This window comes from Schistocerca serialis, chromosome 1 (genome assembly GCF_023864345.2).
Source record: "Schistocerca serialis cubense isolate TAMUIC-IGC-003099 chromosome 1, iqSchSeri2.2, whole genome shotgun sequence".
NCBI classification, from domain to species: domain Eukaryota; kingdom Metazoa; phylum Arthropoda; class Insecta; order Orthoptera; family Acrididae; genus Schistocerca; species Schistocerca serialis.
The window spans coordinates 38,433,082-38,460,883 of record NC_064638.1 but is presented as its reverse complement, the minus strand read 5'-3'; the positions used below and the strand labels follow the sequence as shown (position 1 = coordinate 38,460,883).

Here is a 27,802-nt window from a genome sequence, read left to right as displayed (position 1 = left end):
TCGCTAGGTGTATAATAAGACGTACCTTCTTGAAATGAACAAGACTTTATTGTTATATTAACTGATTTCCTTCCATATACACTTATATTTTACAATGTGAATCAAAAACTCGCAATGGTGTCGATTTTTTGCATCACAAGAATGGCTCTCCTCTCCTAAAATTACTCTTAACAAGAACATAAAACTCTATATCCTAAGAATAATTATGTGAGCGCTGACCACCACAGAGTAATAAACAATATCTTTGTCTCTCTCTCGCACTGTCACAGCAAGTTACGCTGCATGATACATCATGAGACTTTGGCAGAATATCTAAAGAGATTCTGTTCATATGCAAAGTACACCAGCAGCCAAGACACAATCACTATCTTCTCTGTAAAATAGCTACAGTGATGTGATGTATGACAGTGCCACTATAGCAGAGTTATTAAATGCGGTTACTCAAAATTCCTTCACCAAAGTTGGAGTAATAAGTCATTAAAACAAGCTGTTTTTTTCTTGTGGCGAGATCCTTTCACAAAATTTCAATCAACAACTTTCCCCCCTGAATGCAAAAATATTTTGTTGATGACCACCTGAATAGGGAGAAATGTTCATCATAATAAAGTAAGAGAAATCAGAGCTCACACGGAAAGATTTAGGTGTTCATTTTTCCCACATTCTGTTCAGCAATGGAATGGCGGAGAAACAGTCTGACAGTGGTTCGATGAATCCTCTGTTAAGCACTTAAGTGTGGATTGCTAGAAATCATGTAGATGTAGAGGTAGGTGTGAATGCATGGTAGGTAAAGTCCTCGACTCAAGTTTTCAGTCCAGTCCTGGTAAACATAGCCAGAGTTGTTAGTTGTACACTGCATGTATATTAATAGCAAAAACCAGACAGTCTAAAAACAAAGCAGGGTCATTGTAGGTGTAGCTGTCTGACAACTGACTGTATCCTTCATACACCACAGAACAAGTGCTGATGTTGTCTGCTGTCTCATGTTCCTTGTTGCTAGGTGCTCAATATTCCTATAATGCATGAACTTCAGTGGATATTGATGAAACTTATGGGAGCCTTTATATTTTAGGAAGTAACAGCTTTTTCATGATATGAGAAAACATTTTATTTTTCAAGCACAGATAAAAAACTAACAAGAATAAACAACTCGTAACCAAGCCGACTACGGCAAAGATAAATATCTATCAGCTGCAGCTTTCACCCGCTGTTTTTGGCACAGTGGGTAAATGACGTCGCCACATCAGCCCCCCTCCTTTTGAAACCGGGTGCACCAGGTATGTGGGGAAACTTGCACTTGATTTTTCTACCAGCTCTCATGAAAACATCTGGTGCAGGCAATGGCTGCTCCTGTTCTGCACTTGCTGCTTCGTTGTCCTCTTCTGAAACCGAGGGCTCGGCGAGACTATCTGCTGTTTCTTTGGCCTCCACGTTTGAGGGTGATTTTGTAGACCAAGGAAGGAGTGTACCCTCTTCGGTGTAAGCAGGTTTAAGCCGCTCAATTGAGACTGTCTCTTCTTTACCATCCTTATCGATTTTGAAGCTGTGGCTTCCTCTTGTGATTATCCTGTATGGTCCAGAGTAAGGCGAAACAAGCGGCGGGCGCACCGTATCATCCCTAAGCCACACGTGGGACGTTGCTTGCAGGTCTTTATGTACAAACACTCTCCGGTCTCCATGTCTGACAGGGTTAGTGGGTTTGATGTTTCTCATTCTGACGCTGAGTTGTCTCGCGAATTGCACGCATAGCTCAGGGGCGAAAGGCTGTGTAGATGCGGGAACGATAAATTCTCCAGGAACCCTCAATTGCTCGCCATAAACCAGTTCTCCGGAAGAGCATTGTAAGTCCTCCTTCATGGCCATTCTCAATCCGAGTAGGACTAGCGGTAGTGCTTCAGGCCATGAAGTGGAACTACACATTAATGCAGCTTTGAGCGTGCGGTGTAGTCATTCCACCATTCCAATACTAGATGGATGATAGCTTGTGGTGCGTAGGTGGTTGCACCCGCACAGTAGTAAAAGTTGATTGAAAAGTTGGCTTTCAAACTGCCTTCCGCGATCTGTGGTTATGTTTTGCGGAACGCCAAACCTGGAGAACCATGAATGCAACAGTGCTTTTGCAACCGACTCCGCAGAAATGTCTTGTATTACAACTACTTCTGGCCACCTGGTAAAACAATCAATGATTGTGAGCAAATAGCGTTGATCTGAAGAGCATGATAGCGGGCCCACAATGTCCACATGTATATGTGAAAATCTGGCAGATGGTGTCGGGAAGTCAGCAATAGGTGCAAAGACATGTCTGCTGATTTTATTACGCTGGTATGTTAGGCATGCACGCGCCCATGCACGACAATCTTTTTGTATTCCAGGCCACACTACTTTGGAGGAAACTAACTTGGCTGTAGCTCGTACTCCTGGATGTGATAGGTTATGTAATGCACTATAAATCTCGCGACGATATTGTTCTGGTATGTAAGGTCGCTCCTTTCCTTTTGCTACATCACACCAAATTCCGTCTGGAACATTTGGGACAGACACACGTCTGAGCTGCAGCGCAGTTCTCTGTTCCTCTATTAGACGGCGCAAGAAAGGATCTTCTCGTTGTTTAGACGCTAACTCGGTCAAATGAATTGAATTTAAACTGGCACAATTCCTAGACAGGCAATCTGCGACCAGGTTGTCTTTTCCTGAAATGTGACGCACGCCAGTTGTGAACTGTGCAATGTACTTGACTTGCCTGCACTGACGTGGTGAATTGAACTCTGTGTCTCGTTGAAATATAGCTACTAATGGCTTGTGATTGGTAAAAATTGCAAAGTGCCTCCCTTCGACAAACGTGCAAAAATGCTTTATGGCTAAGTAAATAGCAAGCAACTCACGGTCAATAGCACTCCATTTTTGCTGCTGTCGAGTCAGGTTTTTAGAGAAAAATGCAAGCGGCTGCCATCTGCCATCAACTTCTTGCTGTAGCGCTGCACCCACTGCTGTTTGGCTCGCATCAACCATGAGCGCTAAAGGAGCACTCAATCTTGGATGTCCAAGTAGTGTTGCCCAAGAAAGACATTTCTTTAAGTCATGGAAAGCTGCTTCAGCATCTGGACTCCATGGAATTTTACGATTTCCTGTTGTAGTTTTACCTGCAAGTAACGTTGTGAGTGGCTCTTGGGCGGCAGCTAATATAGGTAAGTGATGTCTGTAATAGATGAGCATGCCTAAAAATCTGCAAGTCCTTTGTAAGTTGTGGGGAGGGGCATCTGTTGTACTGCTTCAACCCGCTCAGGCAAAGGTGACAGGCATGCTGCTAAAACCAAATATCCCAGGAACTTAACCTCGCGTTTTCCAAACGTGCACTTTGTTTCGTTAATAATTATGCCCTACTCTGTCAGACGGCGGAAAAGCTGCCGCAGATGTTCAACATGCCGATTACAGAACCAGAGAATACTAAAATATCGTCCATATAACAAAATACGAATGGTAATTCTCGAAGCACCTCATGCATGAATCTTTGCCATGTTTGGGCAGCGTTTCTGAGGCCAAATGGCATAAAATTGTACTCATACAAACCGAATGGTGTGATAACTGCTGTTTTTTTAATGTCAGATGGAGCCATGGGAATCTGGGAAAATGCTTTGGCGCAATCAATCACACTAAATATTTTGGCATTGCTAATCGTACTGTTAAAATCAGTCACATTGGGTACTGGGTAGCGGTCGGGAATTGTGCGGGCATTAAGCGCCCTGTAGTCTCCACATACTTTTTTAGGACCATGTGAATTGGAGATGCCCATGAACTATCAGACCTACTTACAATACCTGTTTTTAGAAGTCTGTCGAACTCAGATCGCGCCGCGAGCAGCTTCTCTGGAGGCAGACGCTGCAGGCAGAAGGCAACGTGTTGACCTTGTGTCGTGCTGATGTGGTGTTGAGTATTGTGTCTGCATTTCCTGGTTGCGTTGATGGGTTCGGTAAGTGCTGGAAAGTCTTGAAGCAGTTTACAAAAAAGTGATTCCTCCGACAGTGCTCTGATATTGCCTACAGTATACGAATCATTACGACTGTCGGGTGTCTTCTTGCATGACGCACACGTGTGCGCCCCGCTTAGTTGCGGGTACGAAATCGTATCACAATATCCCGACGCGGATGACGCGGTAGAGGAGCCGGAAACCTTCGTGCGGAAAGACACGGGCACATCGCACTGCACTTGAACCGACGCAGAAGACGCAGTAGGCAATATCCCTTCTGTGGGAACTGTCACCAAACGATGATTAACCAGGTCGGGCATAAGTCGGCATTTCCGTCAAAAGTCCGCTCCAATTATAGGACTCGGCACATCAGCAACCACAAAAGTCCATTTTGGATGGAAGTTGGAATTCAGATGTAATGCCAACTGTTTCTCACCATAGGTAGATATTCTGGAATTGTTTGCCACAGTCAGCACATGTTGCATTGTTGTCGTGAGTATATCACCTCTCTTTCTTGGATAAACACTGACTTCTGAACCTGCGTCAATCAGAAACTTCTCACCTGAAGAGAGGTCCCACATGAACAATCGGTGTGATTGGTTGACTGGAGATACCGTGGTGTTTTCACCTCTTTGAATCACGCTATGACTCGGGCGCCTATGTTGTTGTTGACGAACGTTAGAGCCCTTTAACGCCCGCCTTTTAAGTTTGGGTAGCTGCAAGGTTGAATACATTGACGGGCAGTGTTACCGAAGCATCTGTGGTACCAGCACCATTGATCTGTCAAATCCTGTTGGATAGTATTTCTTCGTCTTTTCCAACTGCGACTTCGTAGCTGCTGGTGTTGTGAAGTTACTTGCACGTTGAGTTTTGCCACTTTTGCTGCCAGTTGCTGTATGGTGGGTTCGGTCGATGAGCACTGCTGTTGGGAAGTATTATTGCATGTTCCTGGCTCACTGACGTCAGTTTCCATCACACTACACGTTCTTGGGCCTCTATCCTGGCTGTAGTTGAATTCGGAACACGCAGAAACTTCGGTTAAGGTGTTTGCGATGGTGTCTGCCTTTTTTGCTAAGACTTGCAATGGTAAGTCTGTTTCTTCTGCAATGACGGCATGGATGTTGGCAGGAAGTTTACGAAGCCATATTAGACGTAAAGACTCTTCAGGTAGGAGTTCCGGGCCGGCTAATGTACGTAAGGCTTTGAGTACTTGTGACGGAGTCTTGTTGCCCAAATCTTCGTATGCAAAAATTTTTTGTAGTCGCAAATCTGGTGACAACGTATAATGCTGTGTGAGAGCTTCCTTTAGCACAAAGTAATTTTGTTGTGACAAGGTTTCTTCTACTTGCTCTATCACTTCTAAATGTAGATGTGAAACCACTATATTAAATTTGTCAATGTTGTTAGACACTCCACGCTGCCGAAATATGCATTCAGCCTGTGTAAACCAAAGCTGGGGGCGTGTCGGCCAGAACGCGGAAAGCTTAACATTTCCGTGTCGCGCGTAGGTACTCCCATCTGTCGTTCCGTTTTGTGGCAAATCAAAGGGCGTGGACCGCAATCATTGGTCGAACAGACTGTAGTCTTCAATCTTGATTCCACTGCCCCATGCTTTTGTCTCTGAATTTATTATGCTCGTTGGTATATATATTTTCTTTATGCTTCTGCTACGATTTTTCGGGGTCACCACTATGGGAGCCTTCATACACTCCTGGAAATGGAAAAAAGAACACATTGACACCGGTGTGTCAGACCCACCATACTTGCTCCGGACACTCCGAGAGGGCTGTACAAGCAATGATCACACGCACGGCACAGCGGACACACCAGGAACCGCGGTGTTGGCCGTCAAATGGTGCTAGCTGCGCAGCATTTGTGCACCGCCGCCGTCAGTGTCAGCCAGTTTGCCGTGGCATACGGAGCTCCATCGCAGTCTTTAACACTGGTAGCATGCCGCGACAGCGTGGACGTGAACCGTATGTGCAGTTGACTGACTTTGAGCGAGGGCGTATAGTGGGCATGCGGTAGGCCGGGTGGACGTACCGCCGAATTGCTCAACACGTGGGGCATGAGGTCTCCACAATACATCGATGTTGTCGCCAGTGGTCGGCGGAAGGTGCACGTGCCCGTCGACCTGGGACCGGACCGCAGCGACGCACACGATGCACACCAAGACCGTAGGATCCTACGCAGTGCCGTAGGGGACCGCACCGCCACTTCCCAGCAAATTAGGGACACTGTTGCTCCTGGGGTATCGGCGAGGACCATTCGCAACCGTCTCCATGAAGCTGGGCTACGGTCCCGCACACCGTTAGGCCGTCTTCCGCTCACGCCCCAACATCGTGCAGCCCGCCTCCAGTGGTGTCGCGACAGGCGTGAATGGAGGGACAAATGGAGACGTGTCGTCTTCAGCGATGAGAGTCGCTTCTGCCTTGGTGCCAATGATGGTCGTATGCGTGTTTGGCGCCGTGCAGGTGAGCGCCACAATCAGGACTGCATACAACCGAGGCACACAGGGCCAACATCCGGCATCATGGTGTGGGGAGCGATCTCCTACACTGGCCGTACACCACTGGTGATCGTCTAGGGGACACTGAATAGTGCACGGTACATCCAAACCGTCATCGAACCCATCGTTCTACCATTCCTAGACCGGCAAGGGAACTTGCTGTTGCAACAGGACAATGCACGTCCGCATGTATCCCGTGCCACCCAACGTGCTCTAGAAGGTGTAAGTCAACTACCCTGGCCAGCAAGATCTCCAGATCTGTCCCCCATTAAGCATGTTTGGGACTGGATGAAGCGTCGTCTCACGCGGTCTGCACGTCCAGCACGAACGCTGGTCCAACTGAGGCGCCAGGTGGAAATGGCATGGCAAGCCGTTCCACAGGACTACATCCAGCATCTCTACGATCGTCTCCATGGGAGAATAGCAGCCTGCATTGCTGCGAAAGGTGGATATACACTGTACTAGTGCCGACATTGTGCATGCTCTGTTGCCTGTGTCTATGTGCCTGTGGTTCTGTCAGTGTGATCATGTGATGTATCTGACCCCAGGAATGTGTCAATAAAGTTTCCCCTTCCTGGGACAATGAATTCACGGTGTTCTTATTTCAATTTACAGGAGTGTATTTTAGGAAGTAACAGCTTTTTCGTGAAATGAGAAAACATTTTATTTTTCAAGCACAGATCAAAAACTAACAAGAATAAACAACTCTTAACCAAGCCGACTATGGCAAAGATAAATATCTATCAGTTGCAGCTTTCACCCGCTGTTTTTGGCGCAGTGGATAAATGACGTCGCCACAAACTCTTACCACTTTCTTATTGTTGTGTGCATTCTTCTTAGCAGGAAACAACCAGTCAGGCTCTACCCTTTGTTGTTGCTAAAGCTTTAGGGCTACAGAATTTCATTTAGTTCATGATTCATAATATGGGTAATTTTATAACAAACATCTGATGCAGTCAGCTGTTTTACTTGAAGTGCTAAAAGGTGTTCCTTCACAATAATAATATGTTGGCTGCTGCTGGTATTCCGTGGTATGTCTGATCATCTTCTAACATATCCAAAGAATCTAAATGAGAAGAATGTTCTAGTATTTTTGTCAAGTATTGTTAAGAGTTTCCCTGTGATCTCTATGGAGAGCTGGTTCTTTAAAATTTTCAAATTGATGCTCTGTGGAATCTCCTGTTCTCAGTATTTAACCTTATTCAAATGTTTTTTCAGAATAGTGCTCGTGACTGCCGTGATGTAGATTAAGTAGTTCTAGATTCAATACTTCCTCGCTTAATCTCTCCTGTATTCCCTTTGGCGAGTATTTTTGTAGACACGCTTTCTCAAACTCGTATCTATTGTAAATATCTGCAACTTCAGCAGCCCATAATGCAGCATCTCCTTGCATAAATCCACACAAAAATTTAATTTTGTGGCTGTCACTCAGCTCTGAGTAGGTAGTCCATAAAATTCTTTTATTAACAAGATTGGATGTACATCTTTCCTTTCTAATATGAATATTGCAAAGTGCCAGTACCTTAGCATTCTGTCCTCCATTAAGTAAGTAGTTTGTTTAGGACCTTCAATCCCTCATATCAGTGACTGAAACAAAGTTGACTCTGGTCATGTATGTGGATGAATGAAGTTGTATCTATTCTGTTGTGGCGTAAAAAATAAATGTAAATGCCATGTGGCTAGGGCCTCCCGTCAGGTAGACCATTTGTCTGCTGCAAGTCTTTCAAGTTGACGCCTCTTCAGTGACTTGCATGTCAATGGGGATGAAATGATGATGATAAGGGCGACATAACACCCAGTCCCTGAGGGGAGAAAATCTCCAACCCAGCCGGGAATCGAACCAGGGCCATTAGGTATGATATTCCGTCTCGCTGGCCACTCAGCTACTTGGGGCGGACTGTTGTGGCATGACATCTGGGCATGTGTCCATTGAAAATACATTCTGTGGAACTAGGTTGCCATTCACTTTTCTGTCTACTCTTTAGTTCGTCTAATTTACTTTGCGTAGACTGAATGCCAATCTTCATTTGTCCCATGGAATTTGATATAGCTTTCACTTTATAAGCTATAAATGAACTCGTGTTTTTCAGTTTTGTTTCTGTTGCATGTGCTATGTCATTTACCTTGACTTCAGTTTTACTGATCTTGGTGTTGGGGGTTGCTTTCATATTCTTCAAATTTCTGAACTATAATTCTTCTAGATTTGATCTGTTTCTGCTTTGTACTGCTTAAATGCCTTCTCAATAGCCTTTTCCAAATGTGTGTTTTGTACGATCTTCCATTCAGTAAATTTTGTGTCCATTACTTCCATATGTTTGTTCTATTCTTGTGTCCATTTCTTCAACCTACCTACCACCTCTGTAAAAATATTGGTCACTTCCTGTATGTCCTTGGTCTTATAAACTTTTGAAATATCTTTAATTTTGCTAACTTCTTCCGAACTGTATTTCATTTTTCTAACTTCTTCCGAAACTGAATTTATTTTGCCACTTCAGTAGACACTAACTCAGTTTTTTTTTCTTTTTTTTTTTTTAAAAAAAAGAAAAAGATCATTGAGCTTTGCAGTAATGTCAGCTTGTGTAGCAGCCATTCTTGAAATCTTTTTCTCAAAACACAGAAAAACACAAATTTATTATTATAAATGCATCAAATAAATTATCCTTCACCAATTCTGAAATTAAAAGATTCCATACACTTTCCTTAATGGCTCCTTTCCTCAGCCATTGATGCTCAGCAATGCTCAATGCTTGTCTTGTAGTTGTTGTCAGCCATTACACTCAAAGCTTCTACTCATTGATATTTTTATACAAAAGTCTACCGAAAAAGCTCTTTGGCATGCACTAATTGGTGGTATTAAATTTTTAATTTCTGTTGTGTGTGTCTTCAGCTCTCTTAAAGTCTAACTCAGCACAAACTTCTTATACGTTTTTTCCCAATGTCATGTAGTCAGTTTTAAGTCACAGTTGATATTTCGTTTATATTTTTCTCACAATTATGTGGTCTTCTCATACAGATTCAAAGATTTCAACAAAGTTGTTTTGTCCTGGAGCATGATGACCAAATCTCATGTTCCTTTTACTGGGGGCTCAAGATTCCTAGTCTTCATGAACTTCAGTGGAAATTAATTGAAGTTTTACCTCTTGCTTTGTTGTTGTCGGCCCCTACTTAGCAGGAAACATCCAATCAGGGTCTACTCTAGGTTGATGCTAAAGCCTTAGGGGTTACAGAATTTCATTTAGTTTGTGATTCATACTATCATAATTAAATAATAAAATTATGATGCCATCACCTGATTGATTTGAAGTTTTAAAGATACTTCCTCACAATAATAATACAGCGATACAGATAGCCGTACCGTAGGTGCAACCACAATGGAGGGGTATCTGTTGAGAGGCCAGACAAACGTGTGGTTCCTGAAGAGGGGCAGCAGCCTTTTCAGTAGTTGCAAGGGCAACAGTCTGGATGATTGACTGATCTGGCCTTGTAACAATAACCAAAACGGCCTTGCTGTGCTGGTACTGCGAACGGCTGAAAGCAAGGGGAAACTACAGCCGTAATTTTTCCCAAGGGCATGCAGCTTTACTGTATGATTAAATGATGATGGCATAAAATATTCCGGAGGTAAAATAGTCCCCCATTCGGATCTCCGGGCGGGGACTACTCAGGAGGATGTCGTTATCAGGAGAAAGAAAACTGGCGTTCTACGGATCGGAGCGTGGAATGTCAGATCCCTTAATCGGGTAGGTAGGTTAGAAAATTTAAAAAGGGAAATGGATAGGTTGAAGTTAGATATAGTGGGAATTAGTGAAGTTCGGTGGCAGGAGGAACAAGACTTCTGGTCAGGTGACTACAGGGTTATAAACACAAAATCAAATAGGGGTAATGCAGGAGTAGGTTTAATAATGAATAGGAAAATAGGAATGCGGATAAGCTACTACAAACAGCATAGTGAACGCATTATTGTGGCCAAGATAGATATGAAGCCCACACCTACTACAGTAGTACAAGTTTATATGCCAACTAGCTCTGCAGATGACGAAGAAATTGAAGAAATGTATGATGAAATAAAAGAAATTATTCAGATAGTGACGGGAGACGAAAATTTAATAGTCATGGGTGACTGGAATTCGAGTGTAGGAAAAGGGAGAGAAGGAAACATAGTCGGTGAATATGGATTGGGGCTAAGAAATGAAAGAGGAAGCCGCCTGGTAGAATTTTGCACAGAGCACAACATAATCATAGCTAACACTTGGTTTAAGAATCATGAAAGAAGGTTGTATACATGGAAGAACCCTGGAGATACTAAAAGGTATCAGATAGATTATATAATGGTAAGACAGAGATTTAGGAACCAGGTTTTAAACTGTAAGACATTTCCAGGGGCAGATGTGGACTCTGACCACAATCTATTGGTTATGACCTGTAGATTAAAACTGAAGAAACTGCAAAAAGGTGGGAACTTAAGGAGATGGGACCTGGATAAACTGAAAGAACCAGAGGTTGCACAGAGTTTCAGGTAGAGCATAAGGGAGCAGTTGACAGGAATGGGGGAAAGAAATATGGTAGAAGAAGAATGGGTAGCTTTGAGGGATGAAGTAGTGAAGGCAGCAGAGGATCAAGTAGGTAAAAAGACGAGGGCTGGTAGAAATCCTTGGGTAACAGAAGAAATATTGAACTTAATTGATGAAAGGAGAAAATATAAAAATGCAGTAAATGAAGCAGGCAAAAAGGAATACAAACGTCTCAAAAATGAGATCGACAGGAAGTGCAAAATGGCTAAGCAGGGATGGCTAGAGGACAAATGTAAGGATGTAGAGGCTTATCTCACTAGGGGTAAGATAGATACTGCCTACAGGAAAATTAAAGATAACTTTGGATATAAGAGAACGACTTGTATGAATATCAAGAGCTCAGATGGAAACCCAGTTCTAAGCAAAGAAGGGAAAGCAGAAAGGTGGAAGGAGTATATAGAGGGTCTATACAAGGGCGATGTGCTTGAGGACAATATTATGGAAATGGAAGAGGATGTAGATGAAGATGAAATGGGAGATACGATACTGCGTGAAGAGTTTGACAGAGCACTGAAAGACCTGAGTCGAAACAAGGCCACCGGAGTAGAGAACATTCCATTGGAACTACTGATGGCCTTGGGAGAGCCAGTCCTGACAAAACTCTAGCATCTGGTGAGCAAGATGTATGAAACAGGCGAAATACCCTCAGACTTCAAGAGGAATATAATAATTCCAATCCCAAAGAAAGCAGGTGTTGACAGATGTGAAAATTATCGAACTATCAGTTTAATAAGTCACAGCTGCAAAATACTAACACGAATTCTTTACAGACGAATGGAAAAACTAGTAGAAGCCAACCTCGGGGAAGATCAGTTTGGATTCCGTAGAAACACTGGAACACGTGAGGCAATACTGACCTTACGACTTATCTTAGAAGAAAGATTAAGGAAAGGCAAACCTACGTTTCTAGCATTGGTAGACTTAGAGAAAGCTTTTGACAATGTTGACTGGAATACTCTCTTTCAAATTCTAAAGGTGGCAGGGGTAAAATACAGGGAGCGAAAGGCTATTTACAATTTGTACAGAAACCAGATGGCAGTTATAAGAGTTGAGGGACATGAAAGGGAAGCAGTGGTTGGGAAGGGAGTAAGACAGGGTTGTAGCCTCTCCCCGATGTTGTTCAATCTGTATATTGAGCAAGCAGTAAATTTTGTAATTCTGTCAGAGACAGCAAAGGACTTGGAAGAGCAGTTGAATGGAATGGACAGTGTCTTGAAAGGAGGATATAAGATGAACATCAACAAAAGCAAAATGAGGATAATGGAATGTAGTCGAATTAACTCGGGTGATGCTGAGGGAATTAGATTAGGAAATGAGACACTTAAAGTAGTAAAGGAGTTTTGCTATTTGGGGAGCAAAATAACTGATGATGGTTGAAGTAGAGAGGATATAAAATGTAGACTGGCAATGGCAAGGAAAGCTTTTCTGAAGAAGAGAAATTTGTTAACATCGAGTATAGATTTAAGTGTCAGGAAATCATTTCTGAAAGTATTTGTATGGAGTGTAGCCATGTATGGAAGTGAAACATGGATGATAAATAGTTTGGACAAGAAGAGAATAGAAGCATTCGAAATGTGGTGTTACAGAAGAATGCTGAAGATTAGATGGGTAGATCACATAACTAATGAGGAAGTATGGAACAGGATTGGGGAGAAGAGAAGTTTGTGGCACAACTTGACCAGAAGACGGGATCAGTTGGTAGGACATGTTCTGAGGCATCAAGGGATTACCAATTTAGTATTGGAGGGCAGCGTGGAGGGTAAAAATTGTAGAGGAAGACCAAGAGATGAATACACTAAGCAGATTCAGAAGGATGTAGATTGCAGTAAGTACTGGGAGATGAAGAAGCTTGCACAGGATAGAGTAGCATGGAGAGCTGCATCAAACCAGTCTCAGGACTGAAGACCACAACAACAACAACAACATGTAGCACTAGTACTCAACAATATGCCTGTCTGCTGTTGCTGCCAGAATGAGAGAGAGTGAGCTGTTTGTAAGGATTTTCATTTTTGTATGAAAGTGGGAAATTCTTTAACATATAATCTTAATAATGCAGTAGCCTTTACTCCGCTCATGGCTTTGCATCATTGTGTAGTTAAACAGCTTCACTTCTTGAGGACATTACAGCTAGCTAGCTTACACCTGTATTCGTGGCACTGCCCATGCCTTGCCTTGTCCCTTGCAGCTGGCTGCATTGGCACTCCTAAAATGACTTGCAGCATCTCTGAGTCACTGCTACTATTGATACCTGTTGTAGGTGGGCACATGAAACAATCCAAAGTGAAATATTCGTTCTCAATTTTCCTTGTATTTTGAAAAATAGTTGAAGAAGTATTCATCACCTATAATTTCTTTGGTCTTGCCTAACAAATGTGTTCTTTAAAGAATTACTGTGTGTTGCTTATTGATATGCTTTTGTATTGCAGTTTTAAAAGCAATGACAGAGATGATGAGGCTGAGCGAGTGCTTTCTGGAAGGAGTGTGATTAAGCTCCTGTATAGCTCTTTAAATTTAGTTTTCTGTGGCTTTGTTAAATCATTTGAGACAGTGCCAGGATGGTTACTTCTAAAAGGTTTTACCAATTTCTAGCACAATCCTTGTCCATGACACGAATGAATTGATTGTTATATAATGCCTAAATTACAGTGATACAGTGCTATAAAGGCAATAAGTAAGCTACTCTACTTTCAAATGTGCATCATACAAGGCTGCATAGTCACCTAAGCTCTACAATATCGTGCATGGAAAAACTGCACTCTTTAAGATCTTGATATTTGTCTTGCAGAACCTTGCAACCACTCTGTCAACTGCAATGATCATGTTCTATGTTTAAAAATCATGCAAATTCCATATATCTTTCATTTGATTTGCCAGTTCCTCAAATTTTCTCACTTTTTTCATTTCGTTCTCTGTACTGTGTGTTGGAGTAAGAGCAATATCAGTAACTTTACCAGTCTTATTTTGTTCTGATAATCATTCCTAGTTTAATGTTGATGGATCCATAGCCATCATGTAATCATTGAACATGGTTATTTCCTTTCAAATAATTTCCGGGAATTCAGCCAGGTAACACTTTCAGTGTTACCTGGCTGAATTCCCGGAAATTATTTGAAAGTTGTATATGTCAGGAGAAACTCAGGTCTCACATGGTTATTTCCACTTATGACTGTAAGCAGAAATGGCCATGTGTCAGTATATCTGGTTTGTTGAAATCAGTGGTCTTATCAGTCAGCACTGGTCAGGCCTAATGCAGCGGATGATGATTGTATTCCAAAACAGAAGTGGGTGTATACTTATGATATAGTGGTATGCCCTCTCTCCATAGTACATTGCTATTACCTATGTGCTGAAGTATTAATTTTAATAACTTGTTATAACTACACAGGTACACGGCTTCTGAAAATGGAGGGTAATCAGCCATTATATGTTCAATTGATTTGCCTCCTGACTCCATACGCTACATCTGTCAGTCACTTTCATCTTCAGCATGTCCTTCTCGTAGTTATTATGGTACAGCATCAAACCCTAATCTTTCTTACTTTCTTTAAAGCTGTATTGAAATAAAGCTACTCCAAGATTCCCTTGTCACTGGAAAATAGGATTTTTGACAACAGGTATTGAAATTTTTCTGTGATTTATGACTATGGTCTTCAGTATGTACATATTTTAAATTAATATTCTTGTGTTCTGTCTGACCTGAAGTGCTGCCTCAGTTACATATTCTCAACATTGTGAAAGTCTTCTCATCCTTTATCATGGATATCACTAGGTGCAGGCAGATGGGGTATACAAATTGCGAGCCGAGGGGGGGGGGGGGGGGGGGGGGAACTTGGCCACTGTGTACCACTAACATTATCAAATCCAGAATAACATGCCAAAGATAGAAGATTAAGAGATAAGCACAAGGAAAAGAAAGAGATTCTTGTGTTCTGCCTGATAGTCCTCTACAACTAAAACAGTTTCAGTAGGGGTATTTCTGATACCAATAATCTATGTGAGCTGTCAGTTGTGAATAGATTCTTGTCATCTTGCAGTATGTTTGTTCGTGCAGAAGACTGCAAATAACAGACAAACTGCAGCCTATCAGATGAGAAGGGACAAATAATTTTAAGCCTATAAAAAAAGCTACAGAGTAATAGTAGTCTGTGCACTACATAGTACAGTCATGTTTTCTGTGTTTTAGGTGGTGGAATCTAACTGTTTCTAGTCTCGGCTTGAAAGCACCTCTAACTGTACTACCATCTGTAACTTGCCAAGAGGCAGTTGACATACTGAGGAAGGAAGGTTATGACCAGCTGCCAGTAGTGGATGAATCAGGGTGAGTCAAAAATAATGCTTCTTATATCATAGTCTGAGAGTTCTGATAATGCAGTGCTCCACCGAAGTAATGTTTAGAATTACTATGTTATACAAGAAGTCAGATTGCACTGGCCATATTCTCAAAAGAAGTAGATCACGATTTCTTCCCTCTGAATCACATTAGTACTTAGACTTAATTCTGTGGCACTTACAGACTATATTTATAGAACGGCAAAATAAAACTTGGCTTAAAAGCATCTTTGCTGTTTTGTGACAATGTAATCTAAAAAGCAAAGAGGTCATGAATCAGTCTCAGTTATTACTATTTCTAACATCTTTTATATAGATTAACTCTCTTGTTCATTAAGTGGAGTAACTTTTCGTGTCAGATGTATAAACATTTCCTGGGCCAGTTTTATTTTGGTGCTTTAAAATCTACTCACCAAGCAGTGGCAGAACACACACATAAAAGGAGGTTATAATGAGGCAAGCTTTGGGAACCAGTGGCTCCTTCTTCAGGCAGAAGGGTTGAAGGGGAAGGAAGAAAGGTGAAGCAAAAGGACTGGAGAGATATAAGAAATGGGGTAGATTTCAGGAAAGTCAACCAGAACTGGGGGTCAGGGGAGACTTACCACACAGGATGAGAAGGAAAGACTGATTGCTGGGGCTGTTTTGGATGAGATTTGAAAAAGATGTTTTCCAATCTCGTCTGATGCAGTCCCCAACAATGAGTCTTTCCTTCTCATCCCATGTGGTAAATCTCCCCTGACCCGCGGTTCTGGGTGACTTTCCTGAAACCTACACCTTTTCTTAGACATCTCCAGGCCTTTTCCTTCACCCCTCTTCCTTCCCCTTCAACCCTTCTACCTGAAGAAGGAGCCACTGGCTACCAAAACTTGCCTAATTATAAACTTCTTTTACGTATGTGTTCTGCCGCCATTTTTTGAGTAGATTTTTTTATCTATCCAATTAAATTATTAAAACTCTTTACAGTTGTTGTAAATTGCATTTGCTATGTACTGTGAAATACATCTATGATTACTTGCATTTAGCAGTTTAGGACATTCTTTGTGTTATATTATATGCAATGTTGCAGACTTCATTATTAGACAAGTCACAAAGGTAAGTAAACATTTTAAACTCATTTGTGTGACTTTGTTATTAATTTGTTAGAGTGTTGTAGGACCTTTGTTTTTCTACCCTGTTACCTGACCCTGTGACATATCTGTGTAATAGTGGTAGGGAGAAATTATCTTAGTGGTGTACTGCACCAGAAGCTGTTTCACCAACGCACAAACATGGCCTCCCATAACAACAGTTGAAACTCGGCTTCCTCAGCAGTAGCGATGAGGCCTTTACAAAATTGGTGATGAGGGATTACAAAAGTGACTAGCTGATTTATTGTACTGTTAGGTGCTGCATGTACTGTGCAAGTTATCGGTAAAGTTGGACAGTTGGGATGTTACAGTCAGCCAACTGTTGTGCATACAAATAATGTAGCTCAGTATACTGCAATCACCAAATTGAATGGAAGGATTACATGGCTGCCACTGATCACTCAGTGTTATTGTACTAATTGAATACAGCCACAGACCAAGGAAGCCTATAGCTGTTTTAGATAGTATGTTGCTCGTATTTTCATCATATGCATCTGCAACTGTCATTGAGCCTTGACCACTAAAACCATAATTGCATTGGGACTGCATTGCAGTCAAAACTTCTCTGTTAGGTAACAGTTCATTTTTTACAATCAACTGCAAAAGGCAAGGATTTGTATTCAAATCCTAATCCAATACATAGCTTTAATTTATCACAATAATTTTCTAAGCATATACTCTGCATAAAGCAATGCTACTCATTCTCAATTATGTACCAATTTGTTGAACAACATTCAGTCTCTTTGTCATAGCTGTTATCTGCAAGTGCACATTCACCGGGATCAGGAGGACCATTGTTGTTTTAATTTTCATTTAACTAAGATTAATTCATCAAATTTTGTGGGTCCATGTGAATTAAGCTGTTTGGTTGTGGAGTCACTGATTATTTAATAGGAAGCTAATAAATAAACTTAAGTCAAGAAGACTATAATATTAAAAAAGAACACCAAAAATGTTTTCAATAAATGATATGTTAGCTGAGAGAAAATGAAATAATGGAGGAAGAAATAGGAGAAAGAGAGAACTTCAGAGCAAAAGTAAAATGTTTCAAAGGCTTCCAGGAGAAAACAAGGAGAAAGGTACAGAATGGACTGAAGAAAGAAGAGAACAACATACAGAAAGAACAAAAAACTACTGGAAAGAAAGAAGTTTATTTCATGTTGTCCTTAATGGCCTAAAATAGTAAAAAATATTTTACAGTACAGTGCTCAAAACTGTTGCAAGGAACTCCTACACAGAGTAAAATTAATGTTCCATGATGAAGCTTTTCAGTTTAGAACTAAAAATCTTGGATTTATTACTTAAGTTTTTCAATTCTACTGGAAGCTCACTGAAGATGTAAGCTGCAGAATAATACACATACTTCCGTACAGTAGTTAAAGAAGTGTTCATCATCATCATCATCATTAGGCATTTTACTCATTGCTGAGTGTTGTGACCTCATTTCCTCATTCATTCTTACATAGTTGAAACTTCAGACAGATGTCTCCATCCACAGCGATCTTCGGCCTTTCTTAATTTGATGTGAAGCGACAGGCTGGTAATCTTCTTCGCTTGATCCAACCAGCTGTTTGCTGCTCTCCCACGTGGTCTTCTGCCCTCAGTTTTTCCATGCACGATATTGTAGAGCTTAGGTGACTATGCAGCCTTGTATGATGCCATTTGTCACATCAAAAAATTCCAAATATTCACCATCTGTTTTTATGGTTGCAGTATGGCTATTATAAAGACCTTTTAGTAAGGATACCAGGTGTTTTGGAACTCCAGACTCTTTGAGCACATTCCACAACTTGTCCCATGTGACATAATCAAACGCCTTTTTATAATCTAGGAAGCAAATGTACATTGACACAGAACTCATAACATTTTTCAATTATCTGCCTTAAATTCAAGACTGCCTCTTGAGTACCTTTACCTGACACGAAACCCGCATGTTCTGCGGAAATCTGAGACTGCAGAAAAAGTTTTAGGCATTGATTTATTATATGCAGGAGGACTTTACTAGCATGTGATATTAATGCTATGGTCCTGTAGTTGGAACACTCCCTAACTGATCATTTTTCGTGCAGAGGAATTAGGGCAGATCGAGTCCAGTCTTTAAGCCATTCACCCATTTTCCACACATTACATATTAAATGTAGGGAATGCATGCCTTCCTGTCCCATCAATCAGCGTTTCTCTGGAAATACCATCTATACCTGGGGCTTTTTTGTTTTTCAGATGCTTGATGGCATTTTCAATTTCACTGTACAGGATATCAGGTTCTTTATTTGATTCCATACAAATGTTCTCTTCTTCGCAGCTGTTTCTTTTGCAATACAGTGTTTCACAATGTTACTTCCACGTAGCTATTGCTAATTGCTTTTCACTAATAATAGTGCCATCTATATCTCCTACCATCCACATGCGCAGTTTGAACTCTTGAGTGATGCTGTTTATCTTCTTGAGTAGGTTATGCGTTTAATTTAGTTTTTGATGTTGTTATATGTCATTACAAATACTGATGAGATACTGTGTCTTGTCAATTCAGCAGCTGCCATGTATTTTGCGCCAAAGTTCTTTGTATACTTCTTCATCTTGAGAGGTTTGTAAGCCACATTTCTTTAGTGTGCTCCATTCTTTGAGGAGTAGTAGAGTATTGTTCAAAATTCAGGGGGTTCTTCGCTTGAGGGGTCTTAGTAACCTGTTATGCAAGTGAAAATCCTGAGCGAATGTGTCTTTGACTCTTGAAGAGGCGTATCATGAACAGCAGACACCATATCTCTTCTTTAGTCTTCACATTCATTTGATGTGTACTTACATGTGTGCTCACAGACTCTATCAGGTGTCTCCATCTAAGAATGACATGCTTGTTTTGAAGCAGCTGAATTTTTCTCAGTTAGTATGAATAGTGTAGCCCGTTCCAGATATTACTGGGCCCAGAATTATTGCATGGTGTCGATAATGAAGCAAAAATATATTTCTTGTTTGTTGTTCTACTAGCTCAGTTATTTTCATGAGCTGCACTTCTTGAAGGAACAGTAATGACACATATTGTGTTCATATAAACTGTAAATTGCAATTAATAGTACTAGAGTCTTCTAAGTGCAACAACATTCAGTTGTTAAATTTATCATTCAGTATTTGACCCCATTTCTTGTAATTTCTGTTTTTACTCTTTGTACTGAACCAATTTAGTTCTCTCCCCTTGTTACATTCTATTGCAGAGTTAATTCTCATGTGCTGTACACTTTTAGTGCCCATTACTTTTAAAAGAGAGGTGAAGACTTGCCAATAATAATGAGACATTATGTTTATTGCAGCATGCTTTGGCAACTGTGCCTTAACTGTATTTTGCTCCTTATGTTTTATATTTATAGTAGGTTGGTATTAATTTACATTTATTGAAAATTTTTGTAATTAATTTTCACTTTTTGTAGCTATATGAATAACTAATTTTAAGAAGTAAGTGACTGCAAGGAAATGTTACAAGAATTTAATATTTTCATTGATAGCCATGAACATATGAAAAATTGGTTGGACCAAACATTAATGTGTGTTGTATATTGATTTCACAGAAGTGTACAAGGTATGGTGACAATGGGGAATCTGATGTCACGTCTCGTAAACAGCCGTGCGTTACCCACTGATCCAGTGGAAAAAGTGTTGTACCGCCAGTTTCGGAAGATTACACTGGATACATCACTGGGCAAGCTATCCCGTCTTCTCGAAAGAGATCATTTTGTCCTTGTCACTCATTCACAGAGGCTATGTAAGTCAAGTAAATAGTTTTATTTTGGTATATCATTATTTGTACATCACTTGTCTAACAGACACATTTACACCAACAGTAATACTCTATATCTATATATTATTCAAGTCTCTGTGACTATTCTTTTAACACTATCATTCTGGGATCTTATAAAACATTTGAAATACATTTTCGTGTGTGTGTGTGTGTGTGTGTGTGTGTGTGTGTGTGTGTGTATGTGTCACTCAGAACATTATCTCAGATCAGTTATTTTCAATAGTTCCCCCCAGCCTTTTCAACACCTCAATTATTTATTTTAGAAACTGAAACTTTCTGTTTTCTCATCCATATTATCAAGTTTTGCAGGAAGAAATTATATTAATACCTTGGCCACAACACATTTTAAGAGTTCAGAACTATAACAACTTGTCTTGAATACATATCATGGTATTATGAGACTTCTGGAGACCAAAAATCCACCTCACTCTGTTCAACCATTAGACCCAGAAAGCAGTAGATACTGGCCCCCAGCTTGAACCCATATTCTCTAATTTTTGGATGGTGTTTGGCACCATTTCCCATTGCCGCCTAATGAACAAAATGAGAGTATATGGAATATCAGATCAGCTGTATGATTGGATTGAAGAGTTTCAATCAAATATAACACCGCATGTCATTCCAAGACAGAAAAATCTTCAGATGTAAAACTAACTTTGATCATATCCCAAGAGAGTTTTATGGGGCCATTGCTTTTCACAATACATGGCATAATCCATATCAATTCAGGCATGCTGGGAAAAAATCTTACCTTCATAGTCTCAGATATTATTGAATTTAGCATATGTTAAAATGAGGGGCTAAGTAAGGATCATGTATTTTTTTTGTTTTCTCCAAAAAAATTTCTGCTCTGAGATACAGCCCCCCAAAGATGACACTGCGCATACCATTTTGAAGATGCGAATTTTGAAAAAATTTTTAAACTGCTGTATCTCTGGAACAGTTCTGGGTATTTTGTTGGGACTATTTTTATTTGAAAGATAACTATTTGATCATTACAAAGAAATCCTCCATTTGGACTTATATCTGTCAAAGTTCTTTTACTATAGCATTCTGAACTTTTTTATAATTTATGGAATTTTTTTTTTTCCAGAAATGCCAATCCATAAAATTTTGATTTTTTTTTCTGTTGATTAGTACCATATAGTTCCACATTTCCTTAAAAGGAGAGCTTCCACTTTTAGGTTGAACAGGTTTTATAAACAATTGAAATTTTTGCCATACGTAAAACCTGTTTTATTACCACATCATGACATAACAGTATCATAAAAATCAAAATCCAGCCTTATTTAACATAATTTTAGTTTTGAAAGATGAGTAAGAGACTCATTTTTCAAGCATTTTAAATGGTTCCAAAATGTATGTGAAAGGTCCAGAGACTAAAAGGTTTCAATTCATACAACTTCTGTGCACTCTGTTCTGTACTGAAATTAGCCAGTCAATGAACTAAAAATCTTCCTTTGATATAGAGTGATGCTTTCCTGTTGAACCAATAGGAACTGGAACACTTACCATCTTCAAAACATTGTGAACAGGAAGTGAGCCCTGATGGTGTTGTTGCTGTCCTTAAGCTGGAAACCTATATTCAGCAGCTGGTCCGTGTGGTAGCATAAAGTTCACTACAATTCCATTTAGCTCATAACTGGTGTCTATAATCTCTGCCATCCATCAGTCACAGTCATAAATGCATGCCACAAACATCCCCCTTCTCAGGCTGTAAATCTGAATATTATCCAGCTGTTTCCGAGATTTTGGCTGAATGAATGAACTTTCTTCTTTCTTGCTCTTTAAAGTGCGTGCAATATGAGTTTGCCCATCACTTTGTGACCAAAAAGGTGCCTTCTGAATTCCTTTCACAGGAGTAGTTTTTTTTGGACCATTCTTTTTTTTCCATTTCATGGAATTCTTCAATTTCCTCTTTGGATAAAAGAATGAGGGCTGTGGGTGTGTAAGATTCATGACTCTTGTAAAATCTTTAGCATTCAGAATCACAGCTGTATGTATTTGGTCTGGAAAGATTATGTTTTGCAGCATGGTGCTTCAGCAGGCCTCCTACATCATCAAAAGGCCCTATCCTGTGACCAGTAGCACAGTATACGCAGTCAGTTGGCACAGCCGACTTACTCAATTCAAACGGCTAGTAATGATTTTTAAAATGACTAGGAGCACCATCAGAAATAATGATGGTCTTCTCTGCCCCTGTTTGCAGTTGAAGAATTTTGTGCATTGCTATCAAAGCATGTGCTGAGTTGTGTCCTGTGTCATCACTTATAACTGCAACACTTGTGGTCTTGTTTTGAAAATATGTCACTCCTGTAAAAATTGAAACCTGGTCATTACTCCAATGATACCCTTGTACTTCTTGTTGGAGAATTACAGACCATTTCTCAGCAAAATCACTAAAGCACTAAACATAGTTCTTCAGCCTGTACACACCCTTTCACTTTTGCAATGTGTTGTTGTTGCAGTTTCTTCAGGTACTGGTGTGTTACTGCTTTCACTGACCACTTAACAAGTTCATCAATGAAACTGTCAAAGGCAACAGATTTATTAATTATTTTATTTTCCTCCCATGTCGCATATGTAATTTCTGCAGAGTTACCTGTTACATCTTCCAGGCCAAGTGCCTGTAAAGACAGTCCTTCCTTTCCAGTCATCACATTCTTGAAACAAACAAGTCTCTTGCTTTACATCACAGACTACTAATGATTTCACGCACCCAACCAAGGTGTCATATGTCACACGCTCCAGTAAGTTCTTCAAAGCTACCACACAAAGTTCAAAATTCAAGCATTACACACATAAACAGACATCTCTAGGTGGATGCGGAACTACCCACTCAGTTCATTGTGCATAAAATTTTGATCTTCCAAAATGTGTAGTTGTGTAGTTGGTCTTATAAATTGCAAAAGTTCCTTTGAAACTGCAAGTCATGTACCTGTTCACTTTCACAACTTTTTGACCTACTGTGACAGTTATAGTGTCCTTTTTTTTTTTGCACTCCGGCGAGAACAGTCCCACTTATCTTCCAGATAGAATGATTGCACTGTCTGAAGTTGAGCTACTTCTACAGGCTGACCATAATAGGGCTCCGATCTTCGAAAGACTCCTTTTACAGACCTCACATTTCTTGATTTGTCTGCCATGTACTTTGAGACTGATGGAATGTGGTTCAAAGTCGTTTTCTTTGAAAATGTCTCTGGAATAATAGTTAAAACTTGCAACTTTTCACTTTAGGATGCACAATTTTCAACAGCTGAATTGATATTTGTGAAACATTCCTGGCAAGGGGTGCAAGAGTGCTTTGGTTCATTTTCTTCTGAATATGGAATTTCTACTTTGAAGAGTGTGGTCAGTTTTGCTGTAGTGTGTTCATCCACAGCTTCAGTAATTTCTCTGTGTTTTCCTGATGCATAGAGCTTATGACTCGACTTCACTGACCACAGTTTCCTAAGAGGATTAACACTTAGCTCTGTAGTTGACTGATTCAAGCTATTTAATTCTTCCTCTAGTGATGCAAAATCTGCATCATCTGCACCATGGGAGGCTTCACCTTGTTCATTTACTATCATTGTTGTTATTCTGTCAAAACATTTAGAACACAAAAAGTCATCACTGTAAACATCTTCACTTTGAAACAAACTCTTCAAATGAGAACACTTATTCCCGACCTGAACAAAGTCTTTTTTTGTGTGTTATATAACCCTTTTATGGATATGCAAATAGTCAGCACACTTCGCTCTCCTGTGGCCCCAGTCAGAAGATGTTTCAAAACAGTCCATTTCACAAAACACACCGCAGCTGTGTCACCTGGAAAATTCCTCATGAAAATGCAGAACTCACTGGATGGTCTCAGATTCTTAGAAGCCTCTTCAGTAAACAAATTACCACTGAACAAGTACAATACAGAAATATGCAAAAACAACTATGACAAAGAAACTGACAAGAAACTACAACAGAGTGTAAGAAATATCTGCAACAGTGAAAGTGAAAAGAACTAACTGCAACAAAAAAAGTGATAAGAAGTAACTGCAACAAAGAGAGTGATTAGAAGTAACTGCAACAAAGACAATAGAAATAAACATTTTAACAAAGAAATTAGTAAGAAACAAAAGACATATATTGCCCTTGAAAGTTAAAAAAAATGATTTTTTTGAAATAAAACCTTCCAACTGAAAAGTGGAAGCTATCATTTATAGAGAATGTAGTACTGCATGGTACTAATGAACAGAAAAAAATCTAACTTTTCGGGATCGGCATTTTTGAAAAAAAAAATTTTATGTAAATTATAAAAAAAAAAAAAAATCAAAATGCAACAGTAAAAGAACTAAATTAGATTAGATTAGTACTTGATCCATAGATCATGAATACAACACTTCGTGATGATGTGGAATGTGTCAGGTTAATAAAAGGTGTCTATACAAGATATTACATTACACAAAATATTACACGACACTCAATTTTTTTTTCTTTTTTTGTGGGGGTAGGGAAATTACCCACTTACTATATCCAAAAATTCATCTAGTGAGTAGAAGGAGTTGCCATTAAGAAATTCTTTTAATTTCCTTTTAAATGCTATATGGCTATGTGTCAGACTTTTGATGCTATTAGGTAAGTGACCAAAGGCTTTTGTGGCAGCATAATTTACCCCCTTCTGAGATAAAGTTAGATTTAACCTTGAGTAGTGAAGATCATCCTTTCTCGTAGTGTTGTTGCCATGTACACTGCTATTACTTTTGAATTCGTTCGGATTGTTAACAACAAATTTCATAAGTTAATATATATATTGTGAGGGTATAGTGAAGATTTCTAGCTCTTTAAATAAGTGTCTGCAGGATGATCTTGGATGAGCTCCAGCAATTATTCTGATTAAACGCTTTTGTGCAATGAACACTCTTTTACTCAGTGATGAGTTATCCCAGAATATGATGCCATATGAAAGCAGAGAATGAAAATAGGCGTGGTAAGCTAATTTACTCAGATGTATATCGCCAAAATTTGCAATGACCCTAATAGCATAAGTAGCTGATCTCAAACGTTTCAGGAGATCCTCAATGTGTTTTTTCCAGTTCAACCCCTTATCAATGCATACACCTAGAAATTTTGAATATTCTACCTTAGCTACCGCTTTCTGATTCAAGTCTATATTTATTAATAGTGTCATTCAATTTACTGTGTGGAACTGTATATACTGTGTTTTGTCAAAGTTTAATGAGAGCCCATTTGCAGAGAACCACTTAATGATTTTCTGAAAAAACATCATTTACAATTTCACCAGTTAATTCTTGACTGTTGGGTGTGATATCATCGGCAAAAAGTACCAGCTTTGCATCTTCGTGAATATAGATTGGCAAGTCATTAATATATATTAACAACAGCAGAGGACCCAAGACCGAACCTTGCGGCACCCCATTCTTGATTGTTCCCCAGTTTGAGAAATCACCAGTTTTTTGCATATTATGTGAACTGTTTATTTCAGCTTTCTGCACTCTTCCAGTTAGGTGTGATTTAAACCATTTGAGCACTGTTCCATTCATACCACAGTACTTGAGCTTATCTAGAAGTATTCCATGATTTACACAATCAAACGCCTTTGATAGATCACAAAAAATCCCAACGGGTGACTTCCGGTTTCTCAGAGCATTTAATATTTCATTAGTGAAAGTATATATAGCATTTTCCATTGAAAAACCCTTCTGGAAACCAAACTGACATTTTGTTAAAACTTTATGTTTACAAAGGTGTGAAGCTACTCTACAATACATTACTTTTTCAAGAATTTTGGATAAGGCAGTCAGAAGAGAAATTGGGCGGGAGTTGTTGACATCAGACGTATCCCCTTTTTTATGCAGTTGTTTAACAATGGCATACTTTAGTCTATCTGGGAAAATACCCTGCTTCAGAGAGCTATTACATATGTGGCTAAGAATCCCACTTATTTCTTGGGAACAAGCTTTTATTATTCTGCTGGAAATGCCATCAATTCCATGTGAGCTTTTATTTTTGAGAGAGTTTATTATCTTCCTAATTTCAGAAGGAGAGATGGGTGGAATTTCAATTGTATCAAATGGTGTGGGTAAGACCTCTTCCATTAACTGCCTTGCTTCTTCTAATGAACATTTAGATCCTATTTTGTCTACAACATTTCAAAAATGATTATTCAAAATATTTTCGACTTCCGGCTTGTTGTTTATCAAGTTTCCATTTTCTTTGATGGTGATGCCGTCATCCTGTACTGTTGGTTGCCCTGTCTCCCTTATAATAATATTCCAAATTGTTTTGATTTTGTTATCAGAGGTATTAATCTCAGACATGATGCCATGCTTCTGGACTTTTTAATAACCTTTCTTAATGTAGCACAGTAGTTTTTATAATATTTGGCTGTTTCTGGGTCATTACTCTTTCTTGTTGTTAGATACAGTTCCCTTTTGTGGTTACAAGATATTTTTATTCCTTTAGTAAGCCAAGGTTTTTTGCATGGTTTCTTATAATTAGATTTAACTACTTTCTTGGGGAAACAGTTTTCAAATTCTCTTACAAGTGTATCATGAAATAAGTTATATTTTAAATTAGCATTGGGTTCCTTGTACACCTCATCCCAGTCTAACTGCTGAAGATTTTCTCTGAAATTTCTAATTGTTGAGTCATTAATTGAACGCACAACTTTGGAGGGTAGTTTTGAATTACTGAATGGAGCTATGTCATATACTGTAACTAGCTGAGCATCATGGTCAGAAAGGCCATTCTCAACAGGACAAGAATTTATGTTTTTAAACCTATCTTGGTCTATAAAAGTGTTATCTATCAATTTGCTGCTGTCCTTTACTACCCGACTAGGAAAATTAATGACAGATGTCAAATTGAAAGAACCGAGCAAGACTTCCAGGTCATTCTTCCTATTACACTCTTTCAGTGAATCAACATTGAAGTCCCCACAAATAATAATTTGCTTTCCCCTATCTGACAGATAGCACAACAAGGCATCCAAGTTTACCAGGAATAAATGAAAGTTTCCTGAAGGGGACCTATATACTGTTACAATTATAAAAGAGCCCTCCTTCAGTTTAAGTTGACAGGCACATGCTTCTATATGTTGCTCTAGACAAAACTTTTTTGTATCTAAGCTTTCTACACAGTGATAACTTTTGACATATATGGCAACTCCTCCTCCCACCTTATTCTCTCTACTCATATGTGCAGCTAGTTTATAACTACCTAGTTTATAACCACTGATATCTACCTTTTCCATATCAGACACAATGTGATGCTCAGACAGGCATAGTATATCTATTACATTATCAGATTCAATGTCATCTAAACAAACCAGGAGCTCACTTTATTCTTCAATCCCGGAATATTTTGGTGAAAAATGGTAACATTATTTTTTACTTTACTTTTGTGAGAATCAACTTTTTTCTTTAATCCACCAATATTTTGGTTAAATATGGTAACATTATTATTTACTTCCCTGTTGTGAGAATTTTGTGAGTTTTGGACCTCTTTAGCAATTGCCTGCCT

The 27,802-nt window shown here is 39.6% G+C and overlaps 1 protein-coding gene across 2 annotated transcripts in view; it reads left to right on the top strand.

Annotated features, from left to right (window-relative positions):
- Positions 1-27,802, top strand: part of LOC126461372 (cystathionine beta-synthase) — a 169,843-nt gene that overhangs the window by 129,128 nt on the left and 12,913 nt on the right. For both annotated transcript variants that reach the window (XM_050095991.1, XM_050095992.1), the window contains exons 9-10: positions 15,225-15,359; positions 20,055-20,248. In XM_050095991.1, coding sequence (XP_049951948.1) covers positions 15,225-15,359; positions 20,055-20,248 — 329 coding nt within the window. The remainder of the gene's footprint in view (positions 1-15,224; positions 15,360-20,054; positions 20,249-27,802) is intronic.